General features: G+C 48.0%; 1 protein-coding gene across 2 annotated transcripts in view; it reads left to right on the top strand.

Annotated features, from left to right (window-relative positions):
* Positions 1–19,581, top strand: part of ACOT11 (acyl-CoA thioesterase 11) — a 409,284-nt gene that overhangs the window by 171,480 nt on the left and 218,223 nt on the right. Inside the window, exons 1-2 of one of the 2 annotated variants that reach the window (XM_069232623.1) lie at positions 15,406–15,465; positions 15,579–15,826. In XM_069232623.1, coding sequence (XP_069088724.1) covers positions 15,688–15,826 — 139 coding nt within the window. In that variant the 5' untranslated portion in view covers positions 15,406–15,465; positions 15,579–15,687. Of the gene's footprint in view, positions 1–15,405; positions 15,466–15,578; positions 15,827–19,581 lie in introns of those variants that run through there. The other variant, XM_069232622.1, reaches the window with a different exon arrangement.

Raw genomic sequence — 19,581 nt, 5'->3', positions numbered from 1 at the left:
GCACAGCCATTGCTTCTCTGACATCCGATACTCCTTTTTAAGGAAGTTAAAGGGAACTACTCTGTTCACATACCATCCATCCACCAGTAGAAAATCCAATGTCATATCATCCCCGAAACCCTCTCAGAGCCACAATGTCACAATATGGAGCCCTCCACTTTGGTGTCCTTGGGGTCAGCCTGTGGCCCCATCCCATTTCTCTGGTCAGTTTCCTCTAGTTGTCCACCACAGTCCCCAACGCTAGGCATGCATTGTGCCGCAACCTACCCCCGTACAGCGCATGCAAGTAATTCCTATCTCTTCTTCCCATCCTGTCTTCCCAAATGTCGGGCTAACCCAGTCATTTACTACACTCACTTGTGCTGCTTCAGGGTATTTTCTCACATTCAGCAGGGCGATGCAGCCCTCATATTTAGACCTTTGAAGGGCTTTCATATTGACACAGTCTCTCCACCCGTCCAGAGTACTGTTTGCACTATTGCGTCCACCCGTCTTTGATCATATATGGGTTATTCTGAAGGACATACAAGAACCTGGGGAGTGCCACCCACCTTCCCCATTAATGAAAGGCGCAGAGACTGCCAATGTTTCCTGTCTTGCTCCAGCCCTTTAAGCAGAGAGCCCAAATTCATTGCATAGTACGGATCTGAACATTTAGTTATCCTGATCTCCATATATTTAAACTGTTTGGTCTTTATCTGCAGCGGAAGAGCAAGGGTCTCCCTCTGCATCAAACTGGACTTGTCCCAATTTATGGCAAAATCTGAATGTTCCCTAACACTTCAAAAATATCCTGTAGCCTGTCAAGTGTTGGGTCCACGTTTGTCAGATACAATATGATATCATCAGTATACAGTGACATGCACTCATCCCCTCTGTCGCCGCTCGGCCATCCCCAGACCTGCACATCCACTCGTACCCATTCTGTCAACACTTCTACTGCCAAACAGAACAACATCAGCGAGAGTGGACACCCATGACAAATGCCCCTCCTCACTCAAAATTCTTGCAAAGATGACCATTAACCCACACGCTGGCATTTGGACAGTCATAAAGTAATTTGACCCACCTAATGTATTTGAGGCCAAACCCCATCTTACCCAGCACCCCAAAGAGGTATGTCCATTCCACTGAGGAGAAGACCATATTTGTGTCTAGCCAACGATCACCCTTCCCACCGGAAAAAGGCCCCTGCCGCTGCACGGTTGGTAATGTAGCATTTTCAGGTTCAGCCTGGTTGAGCTCCCTGGCCTAAAACCATTGTGGCCTGGGTGTACCAACTCCGTCACCACTGCCCTTAGTCTAGCTGCTAAGATTTTTGGCTAGGATCTTGAAATCTGCATTTAGTAGGTATATGGGCAGGTATGAGTCACATCTATCTGGGGGGTTCCCTGCCTTTGAAATGAACACCACAGTCTTCAAGTGGTATTGTCCAGTAGCTCTCCTTCTTGAAATGCCTTCTTGAAGGTTGCGTTAGAGGGGCTGCCGTCCACCTCCGCAATTTCTGAAACAGTTCAACCGGGAACCCGTTTATCCCGGGGCTTTCCCTGATTGCATGTGGCCATTGCAGAGAATACCTCCTCTGCCATAATATCCATCTCCAGGTCTATCGTATGTTCCTCACCATAAAAGCCTCAGGGGGCAATCATTTATAAAAGCTAGCACTTCTTGGTCAGGGACCAGCATTTGGGAATAGTAAAATGTTTCAAATGTTGGCACATTTCTCCGCTATCTCACCACTACCTCTCCCTGTATTCTCAGAGTCCACCTTCAATTCTCTAACAAACATGCTGTCTCGTTCTTTATTTCCAATCCATGCTTGCAATTTTCTTGTCTTATTTCCCCCTGGATAGTTCCTTTTCTCTTTAGTCAGGTGGGCCATTTTGGCCTTGTAGTTGGCGACTATCTGATACTCTGCCTTCTTTAAGTCCATGGTTATCTTGCCAGAGGGGATTGGGATAGCCCCATATTCGCTTTTCAACTGAGTCAATTCCCCCTCTATGGTAGCCGATCTAGCATGTCTCTCCCCCCCATCCCTTATTTCCCCTGTGATGACGACTCCCCTGATGGTAGCCTTGTGCCCCTCTCACAGTGTAATTGGGCTCTTCACTGAAGCCTTATTGTCCTCAAAATAGTGTTTGGGTGCCTTTCCTAAGGGTCTTTACATGATTGCCATTATGAGATGTCAGGTAAGGGGGTCTGAAATTAAGATATCAGCCATTTATGAGAACTTCAAACCCCAACCCCCTACCACCGATAGCATCAGCCTTCTCACTCCCACAACCACAAACCCCGAACACCTGATCACCCATTCAGGGCCCTCTGACAACTCAAGCCACTATCTCCATCATGAACACCGTACACTCAGGAGCACCCACGGACCCATGCCCCCACCACATCTTCAACCCTTGTTAGCAAGACGATTGGCGACAAGCTTAAGAAAGTCCTGAATGCCTCAACCACCACAGCCTCCTTCCCTGAAGACTGGAAATACGCTAAAGTGACACCCCTCCTAATCCAACAGATCCGATAAAATTCTATCTTGATCAACAGACTCCACCAAATCGGAATCCAGGGAGATGCCCTCAAATGGATTTCCTCATACCTCACTGAAGGAATCGAGAGAATCAGTCTCCCACCATTCACCTCAGAACCCAAGGAGATCATCGGCAGCGTCCCCCAAGGATCGTCCCTCAGCCCCACACTCTTCCTCACATACATGACACCCCCCCCTCCCTCGGCCAACATTGTCAGATCGCAAGGACTCAACATCATCTTCTATGCTGCTGACTCCGAGCTCTTCCTCTCGCTGTCAGAAGACCCCTCCACCACCAGAACCAACTTCCACAGATGTATAGTGAACGTTGCAGACTGGATGAAGGCCAACTGCCTCAAGCTCAACATGGACAAGACAGAAGTCCTCATCTTTTGGAACAACACCTCGGGTGGCAAAGTTCTTTGATTTTCACAGACATGTCTGGTTAATATTAAGTAGCTAGTTTAGAGGGCTGATATTGCATGCATCTGGTAAGGTCCTGCAGACCCTTTCATGTAGTATATGCCTTTTCCGTTGATGGATGAGGAATCTGGTAGTGAATTGGTATATGCTATCAAATGATGAAACATGTTATATCAGATAATGAGTGGGAGGACGGCGAAAAAGAGTAGAGTTACTGGCTGCCATTTTGTGGTAAGCTGTAGTGTAGAGGTATGCCTGTGCTGTGGGGAGAGGGGTGGGGGTTTGAGATCCTGGTGTCACCCCTTGTACAAACTTAAAATACCATGTAAAGCTGTGCAATGTTACAGCCTAAGTACTTTCTATCAAAATGATTCAGGCCTATTTCAAAATTCACAAGAAATGTATAACCAAATTATGTATACATTGGAAGAAAATAAGAGAGAGAACACAACAAGTACAGACTCCAAATGGAAAGAAAACAGCACAAAATTTGTAATAAATTTGTGAAGTAAGAAAAAGAAATCTTACCATGAAGAGTCCTGAAGGAGAACAGCTGTCAACATGTTCCATGACCTGAAACTTTCATTCAGCGTTCATTCTTCATCCAGCAGCCAGCACTGAGCACTCTTGGATATGTAGTTTTATTTTCCCATTGTATTTACAGGTCTACTGGTCTCAGCATGTAGTATTGTTGCCTGAAAAAGCAGCCCTGTCCGTAAGTCACCTATGACCCCTTGGAAGTTTACACTAAGAGAAACATAACTACATTTTTTACTTTTAACGCTTGATACTAGTTCCCCAAAGATCTAGCAGCAGACACGATAGAATTCAGAGATGAATGCAGAAAAGTGGGGACGTGTTCTTTGAGAGCAGTAATTGTGGAGAATCAAAGAAAAAACACTGGACTGAGACCAGGTTTTGTGTGCAAGAAAGGTGATGACAGGGTGGGACCTTAGGTCATCCATAATAAAGTACATCTATTTTATTATGAGATATGTTTACAACAATTATTTGGAATCTCTGTCAGCCTGTGCTAATTTTGCAATTATTGGATTGTAAAATGCAAGCAGAGATAATTATCTTATTGTGATAATGTTGAAAAGCTTAGAACATATTTCAAGACTTAGCCGTCATCGACCACATATTATAAGGGTGACTTCCAGTCTTTTAGCCTGTACATGCTCATTACTATAGCTGTATAATAAGAACTGAAAGTCACCCTTGTGACACAAATCCAATTGATAAATAAAAATGAATACAAAAGTATACTCAGATAATTGCTATTTAAGTTGCTGCAACTTGGATTTTCGGAAATAAAATGTGAGCGACTGCAGAATTCTCAAAGGTTTATCTAAGATATATATCCTTTGCCTACTTCATGGGATGCTTTCAGTCACTTGTGGGTGCTAATAGCACTTTGTATGCCAGAACTATCTTGAATCCAAAGGTTAGAGGGACGTTATAGTTGGGTTCAGATTTTACACGCACAAAACCACAGAAATTCAACGGTTATAATTATCTGAAGACACTATGGTGGTCATTACAACCCTGGCGGTCAGTGTTAAAGCGGTGGTAAGTCCGCCAACAGGACGGCGGTAAAGAAATTGCAATTATGACCGTGGCGGAAACTGGCAACAAAGACAGCCACTTTAACACTCCGACCGCAACGGCGGTACAAACAAACAGCGCGGTGGTCACCGCCAACAGACAGGCGGGAGACAATGTACCGCCCACAGTATCACAACCTACCAATCCGCCACCTTTTCCGGGGCGGATTCACCGCGGATAAGAACACGGCGGAAACAGGAATCCCTAAGGGAAAACGCTCAACTCTACACACCCCACGAGGAACGAGGACCCCATGGACCCGGAACTCCAAATTCTACCTGCAATAGTCTTCCTGCTCCTCTACCAGGAGCACCAATGCCGGCGGCGAAGACCACGGTAAGTACTGCACCTACGACACAGGGGAGAGGGGAGGCAAAAAACAGGGACACACACACGCAACACCCCCACCCTCACCCACTACAACACACACACTAATGCATATCAACACATCACAGTTACACCCCCCAAATCCCCCAGAAGAATGCAAAGACAATAGAAAATGAGTGTAACCATTGTAATATATTAAAAGCAAGTAGGCAGAAATATATATATACACCATTGACAAAATATATACCAAGCATAGTAGTCCAGGTAGTGCACTAAGAAAGTCAGTTGAACACTGGGACCACACGGTATGGGCGAGGCCCACACAAGAGCCCCGACCATGACGGAGAGAACACTGCAGGGGCATCAGAGAGCAACTAAACAGGCACCTCAGGGGGAGGGAAAGGGGGGGGCACCTCAGCCCCTTGAGTGCACGACACCAAATCCACGAGGGGGCCACATGCCCACTGTTCAATCCTGGGGAGTGCAAAGCCACAGTCTCTCAAGTCTCTACAGTAGGTGGGTTGCCCACTGTTCCTTCCTGGGGAGTGCAAAGCCACAGTCTCACAAGTCTCTACAGTGGGTGGGTTGCCCACTGCCATATCCTGGGGAGTGCAAAGCCACAGTCTCACAAGTCTCTACAGTGGGTGGGTTGCCCACTGATCCATCCTGTGGAGTGCAAAGCAACAGTCTCACAAGTCTCTCCAGTGGGTGGGTTGCCCACTGCCATTTCCTGGGGAGTGCAAAGCCACAGTCTCACAAGTCTCTACAGTGGGTGGGTTGTCCACTGCCATATCCTGGGGAGTGCAAAGCCACAGTCTCACAAGTCTCTACAGTGGGTGGGTTACCCACTGCCATATCCTGGGGAGTGTAAAGCCACAGTCTCACAAGTCTCTACAGTGGGTGGGTTGCCCACTGTTCCATCCTGGGGAGTGCAAAGCCATAGTCTCACAAGTGGATGACAGTCTCCACTGCTTCTGGAGGGGCCATGGTGCCCAGAGTGCTTCATCCTGCTAAGGACAGAGGTTGTGGATGACAGTCTCCACTGGTTCTGGAGGGGCATGGTGCCCAGAGTGCTTCATCCTGCTAAGGACAAAGGTTGTGGATGACAGTCTCCACTGGTTCTGGAGGGGCATGGTACCCAGAGTGCATCATTCACCCCGTGACGGACTCAGTTGCGTCAGTGCCACTGCCGCTCATGGGCTAGCAGTGCTTGAGATGGCGGTGCCCTGTGCAACGGTGCTTGAGACGGCGGTGCCCTGTTCAGCTGTGCTTGAGACGGTGGTGCCCTGTTCAGCGGTGCTTGAGACGGCGGGCCCTGTTCAGCGGTGCTTGAGACGGCGGTGCCCTGTGCAGCGGTGCGTGAGACGGCGGTGCCCTGTGCAGCGGTGCTTGAGACGGCGGTGCCCTGTTCAGCGGTACTTGAGACGGCAGTGCCCTGTTCAGCGGTACTTGAGATGGCGGTGCCCTGGGCAGCGGTGCTTGAGACGGCGGTGCCCTGTTCAGCGGTGCTTGAGACGGCAGTGCCCTGTGCAGCGGTGCTTGAGACGGCAGTGCCCTGGTGCCCTGTTCATCGGTGCTTGAGACGGCGGTGCCCCGTGCAGCGGTGCTTGAGACGGCGGTGCCCTGTGCAGGGTCTCAGCTGCTGGTGGTCCTTCATGGCCCAGCGGGGATTTTTCTGGCGGTCCTTCATGGCTCAGCGGGGCTTTTGCTGGTGATCCTTCATGGCCCAGCAGGGCTTTTGCTGGCGGTCCTTCATGGCCCAGTGGGGCTGGTGCTGGCGGTGGCCTCCTGGGCAGCTGGCCTGATGCTGGCGGTGGCCTCCTGGGCAGCTGGGCTGATGCTGGCAGTGGCCTCCTGGGCAGCTGGGCTGATGCTGGCGGTGGCCTCCTGGGCAGCTGGGCTGATGCTGGCGGTGGCCTCATGGGCAGCTGGGCGGTGGCCTCCTGGGCATCGGGGATGATGGCGGTCTTCTCCGCCGTGCCGCTCTTCCCAGACTTGCCAGGTTTCTTGTGGCCCTTCCCCACCTTGGAAGGTGTCACAGATGACTCCACACTCCTAATGGGACGCCTGGGAGCATCTTTGGTGGCTGGAGTCTTCCCCCTCTCCCGCCGGGCACTGGCCAACTTCTGATGCTTCACAGGCGGGGAACTGTCTGTGCTGTGGCTCCGTGCCACACTGGCTGCCCTGGTGGCCGTTGCACTCCACATTCCGGTGACTACAGGCACCAATAGTCCCGGAGATGTTGTGGCTGAGGTGCTAGTTCGGGATCTATGAGACGGACGGGGTGGGGGAGGTGTGGGAAAGAGGTCAAGGTTGGACAGGAAAAGTTTTTTGGACACACTGGGACAGGTAGCTGGAGGGGGTTTGGGAGTGGAGGAAGAGGTGGTGGTTGTAGGAGGTGTGCGTTTGGTGACTTTGGGTGAAGGTGCATGCGCTGGAGGCTGTCGTGAGGTGGATGACTGTTGGGTGGGTGTGTGCCTGCGTTTGTGTATCTTGGGAGGGGGCGTCACAGACACACTGGAAGAGGACACAGGGGACGTGTGAATGGTAGTGGGGGTGGTGACTGCACGTGAGCGGGGTGTGGGGGTGGGTGTGCTGGAGAGGGACGTAGTGGCTGTAGAGGTAGTGCATGCAGGTATGAGTGTAGACGAGACTGGGAGGGAGGAGGGAGACGAGGAGGAGGGGGACACAGTGGAGGCAGTGGATGTTGGTGTGTCTGCATGTGTGTGATGCTTGCGTGAGTGCCTGTGGGATGTGTGGTGCTTATGTTGTCCTGAGCTTCCCTTGGGTGTTGAGGTGTGTGCATGTTGGTCTGTAGGTGTGCTTGGGATAGGCTGAGGTACAGGGGATTGGGTTGGGGTGGAGGAAGTTGGAGGGGGAGGCTAGAGACGGGGACAATGGCTGCCATTGGTGCTGAGGCCAGAGTCTGAAAAGCTCACTGAAGGGCCGCCTGACCAGAATGAATGCCCTCCAGGAATGCATTTGTCTGTTGCAACTGCCTCTCTACACCCCGGATGGCAATTAAAATGGTAGACTGCCCAACAGTGAGGGACCTGAGGAGGTCAATGGCCTCCTCACTGAGGGCAGCAGGGGTGACTGGGGCAGGGCCTGAGGTGCCTGGGGCGAAGGTGATGCCCACCCTCCTGGGTGAGCGGGCACAGGGCAAAGGCTGAGGGACTGCTGGGAGGGCGGTGCTGGTAGGGAGGGTGGCGGCTGTACCTGTAGATGCGGGGGCACAGATGTTGCCGCCACCACAAGGGAGCTCCCATCAGAGGACGAGTCCGTGTCACTGGTGTCAGCTCCTGTCCCCGCCGTGGAGCTCCCCTCGCGCTCCGTCCCACTGGTGAATTCAGACTCCGTAGTGTCGCCATCCAGGGCCATGTGGGATGCAGCTCCCTCATGCTCCGGTGCCACTGCTCCTCCGCCTGATGATGCTAATGCACACAAGAACAGGGAGACCACAAAAAGGGGGGGGAAAGACAGAAGAAAGACATGTTGAGTGCATGCATTACCGCTACCGTTGGCGGACACGACAGACACAGAAGCCCCCTGCACTACGTCGCGCTCTTGGGCTCCTCTGTTCAATTCCTGGGAAATGGCCTAAAAGGCTATGGACGACATCTGCACACATAGATGACACAGGGGCATGACTAGGTGTACTTGGCACTCTACAGAGGTGGGCTGGGGTGCCACATGGCCTGCCTTACGGAGGGGCCTTGCCTATGGAACTCACCCTGGCCTAGGGAAACCCACAGCCCACCTCCCCCACCCAGACCCCTCCACTGCACGCAAAGTAAGCAGAATGAGAGTGTACTCACCCCCTTGTGGCGGCTGTGATGCCCTCAAACGCCCATCCAACTCCGGGTAGGCCACCGCCAGGATCCTGAACATCAGGGGGGTCATGGTGCGACGGGCACCCCTCCCACGTTGGGAGGCCATCCCCAGCTGAGCCTCCGCTGTCTTCTTGCTCCAGCGGCGAATGTCCTCCCATCTTTTCCGGCAGTGGGTGCTCCGTCTGTGGTAGACCCCCAGGCTCCGGACGTTCCTGGTGATGGCACGCCAAATATCTTTTTTCTGGTGGGCGCTGATCTACATGAAATGTACAGGGGAAAAAGAGATGTTATTACCAACTGCACCGTCAAAGTGATTGGCCCCCATCCCTACCCTTGCCATGTGGCACATGCATTCACCGTCTTTCATGCACGCAGCACTCTCCCCCCTTCCTTCTTACATCCAGCCCTCTCCACACAGGCATAGCCCATACAACATGCTCCCTGTGTACTTACCTGTTTGTCTGGAGGACCGTAGACTAGCGTGTACTGGGGGAGGACCCCATCCACGAGCTTCTCCAACTCCTCCGATGTGAAGGCAGGGGCCCTTTCCCCAGACACTCGAGCCATTGTCTCTTCCAGACCGAGGTCACAGCAGCACTTGCAGTGTAGGTCCTCTCCTGTCGAAGATCAGGTATCGAGTGATTGAACAGATAGAAAATGGCGGTCAAGTCCGCGGCGGTGCGTACCGTCACCGCCGGCGTACATCGTCATTGGCTCCTGGGACCCATAGGGTCCAATGTTAACCAATGCAGAATTGCGCCGCGGTCTTCGACCGCCTACCGCGACGGTGTACAACGCCAGCGCAGTTACCTCACATCCCATTGTCCTACTTTAGAGGTCAGGCAGCCGCCATTTCAGGGGCCCACATGGCTTCATTTCCAACTGCGTCACACATACCTAGGCCTAGACTCAACACACATACAGGCCACATTTTGTGTATGTTTGGTGTTCTGGGTAAACTGTGGGCACGTACCTCTGAGTTGTTTGACTCTGTGCTCGCTGTTGTCCTTCATAGGCACCGTTCGCTGGGACATGTGAGGAGATGGCGGCATCCTCCGGTGTACCGACCGTTGGTGGACCTGTCGACAATGGAGGAGCGACATTTGATTATCACATACAGGCTTGACCGTGCCACAATCCAGGAACTGTGTACCCAGTTGGAGCCAGACCTGATGTCAGCAATCCGCAATCCCACAGGAATCCCCCCTCAAGTGCAGGTGCTGTCAGTGCTCTATTTCCTTGCAAGTGGGTCTTTTCAAACAACAGTGGCCATAGCATCAGGGATGTCACAGCCTATGTTTTCCAACTAGTGCCCAGAGTGTTGTCTGCCCTTCTGAAACACATGCGGAGCTACATCGTTTTCCCTCAGGTGGAGGATTTGCCTACAGTGAAAGGTGATTTCTATGCCCTGGGACACATCCCCAACATCATAGGTGCCATTGATGGGACCCATGTGGCTTTGGTCCCACCCTCAGGAGTGAACAGGTGTACAGAAACCGAAGAGTTATCATTCGATGAATGTACAGATGGTATGTTTGGCAGACCCGTACATCTCCCATGTGAATGCCATGTTCCCTGGCTCAGTGCATGATTCCTACATCCTGCGGAATAGCAGCATCCCTTATGTGATGGGTCAACTCCAGAGGCAGTGTGTGTGGCTATTAGGTGAGCACCTGGAGGCAAGTCAGTGGGAATGGTTGTCTGGGTCTGGGGATATCCCTATAGGTTAGTGTGTGTCTAACAGTTATCCCTCACCATTTGCAGGTGACTCTGGTTACCCCAACCTGTCATGGCTACTGACCCCAGTGAGGAATCCCAGGACAAGGGCAGAGGAACGCTACAATGAGGCCCATGGGCGAACTAGGAGGGTGATCGAGCGGACCTTCGGCCTCCTGAAGGCCAGGTTCAGGTGCCTCCATATGACAGGTTGATCCCTATTCTACTCACCAAAGAAGGTGTGCCAGATCATTGTGGCCTGCTGTATGCTTCATAACTTGGCTTTGCGATGACAGGTGCCTTTTCTGCAGGAGGATGGTCCAGATGGCGGTGTTGTTGCAGCTGTGGAGCCTGTGGACAGTGAAGAGGAGGAAGCAGAGGAAGAAGACATGAACAAGAGGGACTCAGTGATCCAGCAATATTTCCAGTGAGACACAGGTAAGAGTACAGACCTGCCTACTACATGTACTTTAACACTACTACCTCGCTACTGTGTGTCATTTTCACCCAGTGTATGGTCACTGAGTTGTCACTTTCCCTTACGATTTCACAGATGTGGGTCCCACTGTGTGACATCTGCTTAGATTCCTCATGGACTAGAGCTGTGTGACATAGGTATGTTGACATTACAATTGAAAGAGCATTTTGTCACTGTAATTGCTAATACACTATTTCGAAATCACAGACAGACTCCAGATTGTTTGGTGCTTTAAGGGTGTTTATTTAAGTGCTCAATATTGGAGGGGGTAGTGAAATGGTGAGGGGTGATGGCGGAGGAATGTCCATGGCAGAGTCCAGTCTATTAGTCTCACAGGTGCATTGCCCAAATGGGCATAGGAAGTTGAGCTGGGGCAGTTAAAGTATGGACAGGGTGACAAAGTGGGCAGTAAGATGACAATCAGGGTGGTCTCATTTCTTGGCGTGGGTCTTGGCATCGTGCTCTGTCTTTGTCCTGGATCTCAGGGACCGTTTGAGGGGTGGTTCTCCCTCTGCAGGGGGTGGGGTGCTGGTGTGGTGGTCCTGTGGCAGGGCGTCCTGTCCACTAGCGCCGGCGGAGGTGGTGGGCAGTTCATCGTCCATGCTAGTGTCAGGGGCCCCTTGTAGTGCCACAGTGACCCTCCTGGTGTTGAGTACTTCCTTCAGCACCCCTACAATGGTGCCCAGGGTGGAGCTGATGGTTCTGAGTTCCTCCCTGAAACCCATATACTGTTCCTCCTGCAGGCGCTGGGTCTCCTGGAACTTAGCCAGTATCGTCTCCTGGGAGTGGTGGTATGCTCCCATGATGGAGGAGAGGGCCTCGTGGAGAGTGGGTTCCCTTGGCCTGTCCACCCCCTGTCGCACAGCAGCCCTCCCACTTCCCCTGTGTTCCTGGGCCTCCTTCCCCTGGACCGTGTGCCCACTACCACTGCCCCCAGGTCCCTGTTGTTGTTGGGGTGGTGGGTTATCCTGGGTTCTCTGTAGTGGTGGACACACAGCTGATTGACGTGTCCTGGGGACGGAGGTATGGGCCCGCTGGGTGGGTGGTGTGCTGGTGTTTCCAGAGGGGGGAAGGTCTGTGGTGGCCTGTGACTGGGTGAGGGGAACCGACTGTCCAGAGGTCCCCGATAGTCCGGGCTGGTCATCTAGATCCAGTTGTACAGAGGTGCTGTCATCACTGTGGGCCTGTTCTGTTGGTGGTGTGGACATGTGTGGACCCTCCTGTCCGTTGACGTTGGGTAGGGGTCCTGCAGGGGTATAAAAGGATGGTTATTACATCTGTGTGTGTCATGGTGTGCAATGGGTGGGTGACTGTGTACCCCAGTGCTTGCATTCCTGTGTGGGACCTTGTGTGTAGATGGTTTAGGGGGTTGTATGGGTATGTGCAGTGGGCATGCTTTAGTGATGGGTGTCCATGCTTTGTTGTTGCATGCAGGGCTTGGTGTTGGGATGGGTGGTTTGTGATGTTGGGTACATATGTGAGGAGTTGGGGTGCTGGTGGTGAGGGTGAGGGTGGGGGATGTAATAATTAAGATTTGTCTTACCAGAGTCCATTCCTCCACCTACTCCTGCGAGGTCCTCAGGATGCAGAATCGCCAAGACCTGCTCCTCCCATGTTGTTAGTTGTGGGTGAGGAGGTGGGGGTCTGCCGTCAGTCCTCTGAACCGCCAGGTGGTGTCTTGAGACCACAGAACGCACCTTCCCCCGTAGGTCGTTCCACCTCTTCCTGATGTCCTCCCGATTTCTTGGGTGCTGTCCCACTGCGTTGACCCTGTCCACTATTCTTCGCCATAGCTCCATCTTCCTTGCAATTGAGGTGTGCTGCACCTGTGATCCGAATAGCTGTGGCTCTACCCGGACGATTTCCTCCACCATGACCCTGAGCTCCTCCTCCGAAAACCTGGGGTGTCTTTGCCGTGCCATGGGGTGGTGTAGATGATGTGTGGGGTGTAGTGTGTGGTGATAAGTGTGCTGATATGTAGTGGTGTGTTGTGTGAGGTGCGTGGAAGTTCTGTGGGTGATGGTGTTGTGTGCCTGTGGATGCTGTTGTTCTTGCTGGTGCTCTCTCTCTGGCCTTCTTTCAGAATTTTTTGGCATGGGGGTTTGTGGGTGATGTGGGTGTGTGTTTTATATTGTAATGGGTGTGTGGGAGTGGTGTGTGTATGTGTATCAGGTGTGTGTATTTCAAATTGTCCAATGTGGCTGTGTTTTGTAAGAGTGTGTGTATTTTGAGCGTGGCGGTGTGTACCGCCAATGGAATACCGCGGTTGAAAGACTGCCGCGTGGATTCGTGTGTCGTGATAGTGTGGGCGTATTTCTGTTGGCGTGACGGTGTCGGTTTTGTTTTTGCCAGTTTATCACTGACCTTTGGTGTGGCGGACTTGTGTGGGTGTCTGAATTTTGGTGGATTCCGAAATGTGGGTCATAATAGCTGTGGCGGAATTCTGCGGCGGTGTGTTGGCGGTCTTCTGCGCGGCGGTAAGCGGCTTTTACCGCCAATGTTGTAATGACCACCTATGACTCTTGCTCCAAGGTAAACATAACTCGCCCCCTCACCATGCACTGCGACTAACCCCACATATTACATCAGTAATGACATCTTCTGTGACATAATTTATAATATAACTCCAACATTTGAAATGAAATTGATGAGAAACCTGAAATTTACCTAACTATAACCTCACTTTAACCGTCATTTTTTTTCAGCAAATTTCTATGGTTTTTTTGTAACGTAAAGCAAAATATAATATTTCCTAACTAAAACGTCACTTTAACCTTTTTTTTCAGTGAACATATATAGAAAGACATATTTACGCAGTCACTCACAAAATAGAACAAGCATTTGCAATGCAATAGGTCTTTCCTTTGCTTGAGTTAGAGGTATTGGCATTGTGAATTGATAGCTGGACTTTTCTTGCCACATAAAGTGATCAACCCTGCCTCCTAACTTGGTCTTTTCCTGCCACGTAATTCCAGTAGCCCTGCATATAAATAAAGCACTTCCATTTACCTCCTTCCTCTATTTGCAGCAAAAAATGAAAATGTTGCCAATTAGCATCCTACTAAAGATCTGATCACCCTATACAAAGTGTAAGGAAGGACAGATAAATACTTGTAGGTAATTCACAAAAGCACTTATGAGTATGGGTAAGGAGTACTATAGGAGTAAGCATTTACATACTCTTACATTTCTCTGCGAATGTGCACCGAAATGTCAAACTCTGTAGGCGAGGTCTTCCCTGGACTGGAAACAAGCATCCTGGGACCGGTTTCGGGGTTTCACCCCTCATTAGCCAGGCTAGCTTGAATCCAGTGGCATGGGAAACAAGGGACCAACGTCTGGCCATCCCCTTCCCACTTAGGGCGACAAATGCAAATAGAACGCTTGTTTACGGTCCAGGGAGGACCTGGCTTGGCAGTTCGGGCCGGACTGTTTCCATGGGGAACAGGGTCAAGACTGATTTGCATATGGCTGGGTCCAAACTGGAATGGCATGGGCAGCAAAAAAACGATGGATTTAGGCCCAGATCTCTATACTGGGGGTGAATGTTTGACTTTGTTCAGCATTCCGTCCATCACTTGTTCTTTTTGCATTCCTCAGTGCATACACCAAAATGTTTGTGAAAGAGAAGACGGACTATCACAGCGAGGCCGAAATTAAAAGGTAGACCAACAGGAAAAATAAGAAAACTACCACGCTCAACTAGGCAAAGAGGTTCATTTCAAGTGATGCGAGTTTCTTCTTCGACAGTTCGACTTTAACTGTTGTTAAAAAATCTTTTGAAACAAATAAGGGTTATTACTTATGAGCACACCCAAAACCGTTCTTTGAAATATGTAAAATGTACATCGTTTTATTCAAACATGCAAACGACACAAAAAAGCTTACGATACTATTTTTTATTACAAATGTTTAATTGATCTTTCATGGTCTTCCTTTCTTGTATGACCATTCGTCATTTGAGTAGTAGTGCATCGGAAAACCCTACATGGCTGCCACGTTTACACTTCAAGGGAATTAGTTGTGCGAGTGTAAGTGAATGTACTTACTTGTTACCTGGTGTTTTCACGTTTAATCATAATTGGGAATGCATACCACTTATAAAATAATTCTCTGCTGCGTCATATTTCATATACACTACACAAATTCGATAGCTTGTTTTGAATTTATTGCAATGTTCACATTTTATGTTTGATAACTACACAGTTCCATGCGTGATGTGCTGTGCCAGTCCAGGGTTTTCCTTTGAATTCAGGACTTGTAGTCTTGTGAGGGAGCTGGTGGGGAGGGACTAAACACACACCCACAGTGTAGGAGGAACAGGCACATACTAAGAAAATAAAGTCCCTTACACTTACAGGTGTGTATGGGCTTATCATAATATATCTAGCAGCTGAAAAAAAAGTTTCAGAAAGTGGAAAACTTTACACTTGTTTCGCCTGCAGGGGGCGGTTCATGACATTAGCAAAGAGGGGGGGAAGAACGCCTTTAAAAGATTTAGCGATTACCCGTGCAGCGCATGTCCAATCCTTGGAAGGAATAAGGTGCGCGAAAAGAGGAGCGTGCGACCGGCTGCAGCAAACGATATAGGATGACATTGGAATACTCATGCTGGGAAATGAAATATTCACAGTATATGTTTAATCTCTCGCACTAGGTGGTGGTCTAGCAACTCGGGGGAAAAGGAGGCTCGCTGTCGCTGCCTTAAGCCTTTGAGTGCTCCGATTTAAGCCTGCAACTTCGGGGGACAGCCCGCCACCACGACCATGGCCTCGACCAACGGCTATCGCAACCCCACCGAGGTGAACATGAGCCAGATGGTCATGCCTTGTCACGCCAACCACCGGGGAGAGCTCGGCGTCGGCCAACTGCTGAAGTGGATCGACACGACGGCCTGTCTCTCAGGTGGGTGTGTGAGGGGCGCGAACGGGGTAGTGAAGCTAAACTCAACAGGGATTGGGAGCTGTACTGAAAACAACGTCCACTGATCTTGCACTTCATGCCATGCAAACACAGCGGCCATCTTGGAACGGTCATTTTGAAATGATCAATATCCTGTTGGCTTATCAAAATAGAATTAGTTTGTAATTTAGATTTTTTTTAGGTGATAATAAAATAGCGTACATACTTAAAGTAATTTTAAAGCTACTTGAGAAACATAAATATTTGTAACGCGTGTGTGTGTCTATATGTGTATATTTATATATATATATATATATATATATTTTTTTTTTCGCTTTGCACAGACGTGCTTTTTATTAAACGCTCTTAGTTGTTAGTTTAATGTAATTTACTAATGGATGTTGGATTTAGTCGGTCGTCGCATTGTTGATGTCTCAGGGGAGCAGGATGTCAGTTGATCTCCTAATTTGTGAACAGTTGTGGAGTTTTTCAAATCCGTGATTTAAGTGATTTACGAGAGTTTGTAGGTATGATTTACGGTTCTTTCAAATCCACTGTCACTTGCTGTGCATTTTTTGAACATGCAAAATGCAACAGTGGTGGTCTTTAATATTAAAGAGCTTATTAAAATGTTTGCAAAGGCAACGTTGGCCAGATTTTCGTAAAACAAAAACCGAGACAGTCCACTAACAATTGTAGTAATAATGTTTCATACACGCAGGAGTTCAGAAGGACTTAATTGACAGCGCTGACCAATATAGGCAGGAATACTGGAATTAGTTGGCAGAGGAGGGCCAAATTATGCGGCGAGAAAAGGAAAAATAATGTGGCACCTTTTGTAATAGTATTTCTTTATTATCTTGCCATTTTTAAACATGGTAACACTGTCTGGACATTGTTTACACCTCATTAGTGCCAATTTAATAGCCAAATATGATAAGCAACAGAAAAGTGACCAGTCCAGCTTTGTAAATGGCCTTCCACCCTGCTACAACAAATTGATTTTTACGTAACTTTTGAACCGTTTGAGCTAGAAACTATTTTTTGTTAAAATCTGCAGATTATGGCACAGATGATGGATTATGTGACAAATGCAGCAAATATCTAATTATGTGAAAGTCGCCGCAATCGCATAATTCCAGTGGTCCTGAATATAGGAAAGACAGACAATATGTCATTTGGGGAATTAAATGCAACATTTGATTGCTGTATTTACCACATTAATTAAATTGCTTTCTGATAAATAATTCTCTACCAGAATACATGGAAACATGCCTCCATCTGTATCGAGTGTACCCTCTCTAAAAACTGGGACATGTGCTGCAACTTGATGAGAAATGCAGTGAGAAAACTGGATTATATGTTAGGCAAACGAAAATCAGCGTTTAGGAGTTTGCACCATTTCGATGAGCTTTACCTATCTTAAAAGAAGATATTACAGACAGCTCATGAGTAGCTAAATCAGTCTATTTGCATTCTTGGATTCATAGTTTTGTATCTGTAAAGGTAAAAACAGAGCTTAAAGTCACAAAAGCAAATTATGCAACCAGGGCTTGATAAGAGCACATATGTGCCTACGAGATGGAACGTGTAGAGGTGCGCAATGACCAATAAAAGTATTTTTCTTTTCTACAGAAATGAACCAACAATAACACATACAGAGCTTCTTCGTAAAACCTAACATGGACATAAAGATGTGCCAACTTTACCTACAAGTTAAACAAAAATAGTGCCAACAATAATTTCATTGAATAACCACTCTAACAACTCCCCTGAGGTTATTTTACATAAGAGATCCAGAGGGAATGTGAGCCGGCACTCTATTTTAAATTTAATGTGCATGCTCACCCGACCCTCTCCCCAAAATCGAGACATTTATTCGTTTTTATTAAAACTGTGACGATTCCGGGACCGTCCATGAAAATCCTGGACTGTCTGAAGAAAGCTGTTCACCCTTGCAAAGACTATTGGACTTATTGTACCTCTTATCAGGAAATCAGGAGAACAATTTTACGATTTGAAAAATCTTAGTATTTAGGACTCTCTGTAATAGGAAACCTGAGAGCTCTGAGACTTCTATACATTTCTCTTAACATTTAACACTTAGGAAGCAAGCCTCTCACTGAAGCACATACTCTTTCAGTCTAAGTAGCACCTGGAAATGTTGATTTTCAGTCTAGCCTAAAGGAAGGGTTAGCTGTTGTGCTAGCTTTGTAATAAAAAATAACATCTATCTACATAGGTTCACTATATATAAATATATATATTCCACTTTTATTACATAAGGTATGGAGAAATGAGTAAGCACACTTCTTCCATTGGTCTCTTGCACTGTAAGTGATGATTCCTTATCTGCTCATATCTGTACCTCTGCAAAAAAAGAAGTGCATTCAGTGGCGGGTTTTTCTCTCATTCCAATTTGTATCCGCATTTTCTAGGTATCCTTGTTTGTTTAAACCATGTTTTCAGGTTACAGTAATTAAAACCAATAGCACCTTTTCTTTGCACTAATAAAAATTATCTTTTAATTTGATGGGCATAAAAGTAAAATGGTTTCTATACCTGTTTTAAGTGCACATGAATAGAAACCACTTTTGTTCTATTAAAATTATTATTGCAATCATATGGGGCACCAAGTGTAAACAGCGTGCTTTAAAAAAAAAAAAGAAAAAAAAAGTGACCTGCACATGCTTGCCAAACAAAAAATAACCATTGCACCAGCTTGCCAAGGCAAAACCTATTAGCTTTGTTGATGCTTGTTATTTTAAGACATTAGCATTTCATAAAAAATTCACAGCTTTGTTTACTATGATATTTTTGCCATATGCTCCTTCAAAAAGATCAGACGTCTAAGGCATATATATATATTCTTTATTGCGTGAGTATTAAAACCATTGAAGTACAGTACACAATAAATACATTAAGAAAAAATACACATATACAAAAAACACGTCTAAGGCAGCGTATCTTCTTCCATTCTTGTAAAGGAAGAGTACCGGTCTTACTCTTAAATGGCATTTTTGCACTGACCTCCATGAACATGCCCACCCTTCCTTGTGACAGTGTTATTACTCTAGATGCCTGTCACCATCATGCATTTTTCTGCATCATCAGAAGTTGAGGTACCTCAAGCACATGGAACTCTTGGGTGCCAGTACTTCAGTTGCGCCAGGATGGATTGTTCCTCTGTGATATAGGTGTGTTCTTTAGGGTATGCATGAACTTCTATATGATCTGTGGCCAGCTGGGCATGATTATGGACTCCTGAATACACAGGATCTGCAAGTATTACTTAAACTTACCTTCCTTGAAAAAATGGCCCGTTATTCATCTTGATTTGATGCATAAAGCCTTGCTTGGCCCTCATGTTCCCAAATTCCTGATGGTAACTGCATTATCTACACCTCTGGAAGTGCTCATCTTCCACAGACAGCAGATATCAACCATCTAGATCACACACATTTTGAGATGTTGGCAGAACAGAGCCATGTCCACATTTTAATCTTTTTCTTAGCTTCCTACCACATCCATCTAGCACCTCCCGAAATTTGACATCACATTGGTTCCCTCATTTAGGGAGACAAATTCTGCATTAGCCAGTTAAAGATATCCAAAATTTGTCTAAGAATTGTCTGCAGTAGGTCAGGTCAGGCTATGCCCTTGACCTGGAAGTAAATTAAATTTATTAAAGTGCTTTCGGCCCATAGAATGAAACATAGCTGCCTTTCATACAAGGATTATAAAAAATAAAAAACTAA

Source organism: Pleurodeles waltl, chromosome 4_2 (genome assembly GCF_031143425.1).
Source record: "Pleurodeles waltl isolate 20211129_DDA chromosome 4_2, aPleWal1.hap1.20221129, whole genome shotgun sequence".
Classification (NCBI taxonomy): domain Eukaryota; kingdom Metazoa; phylum Chordata; class Amphibia; order Caudata; family Salamandridae; genus Pleurodeles; species Pleurodeles waltl.
This window is presented reverse-complemented; position numbering and strand designations above follow the sequence as displayed.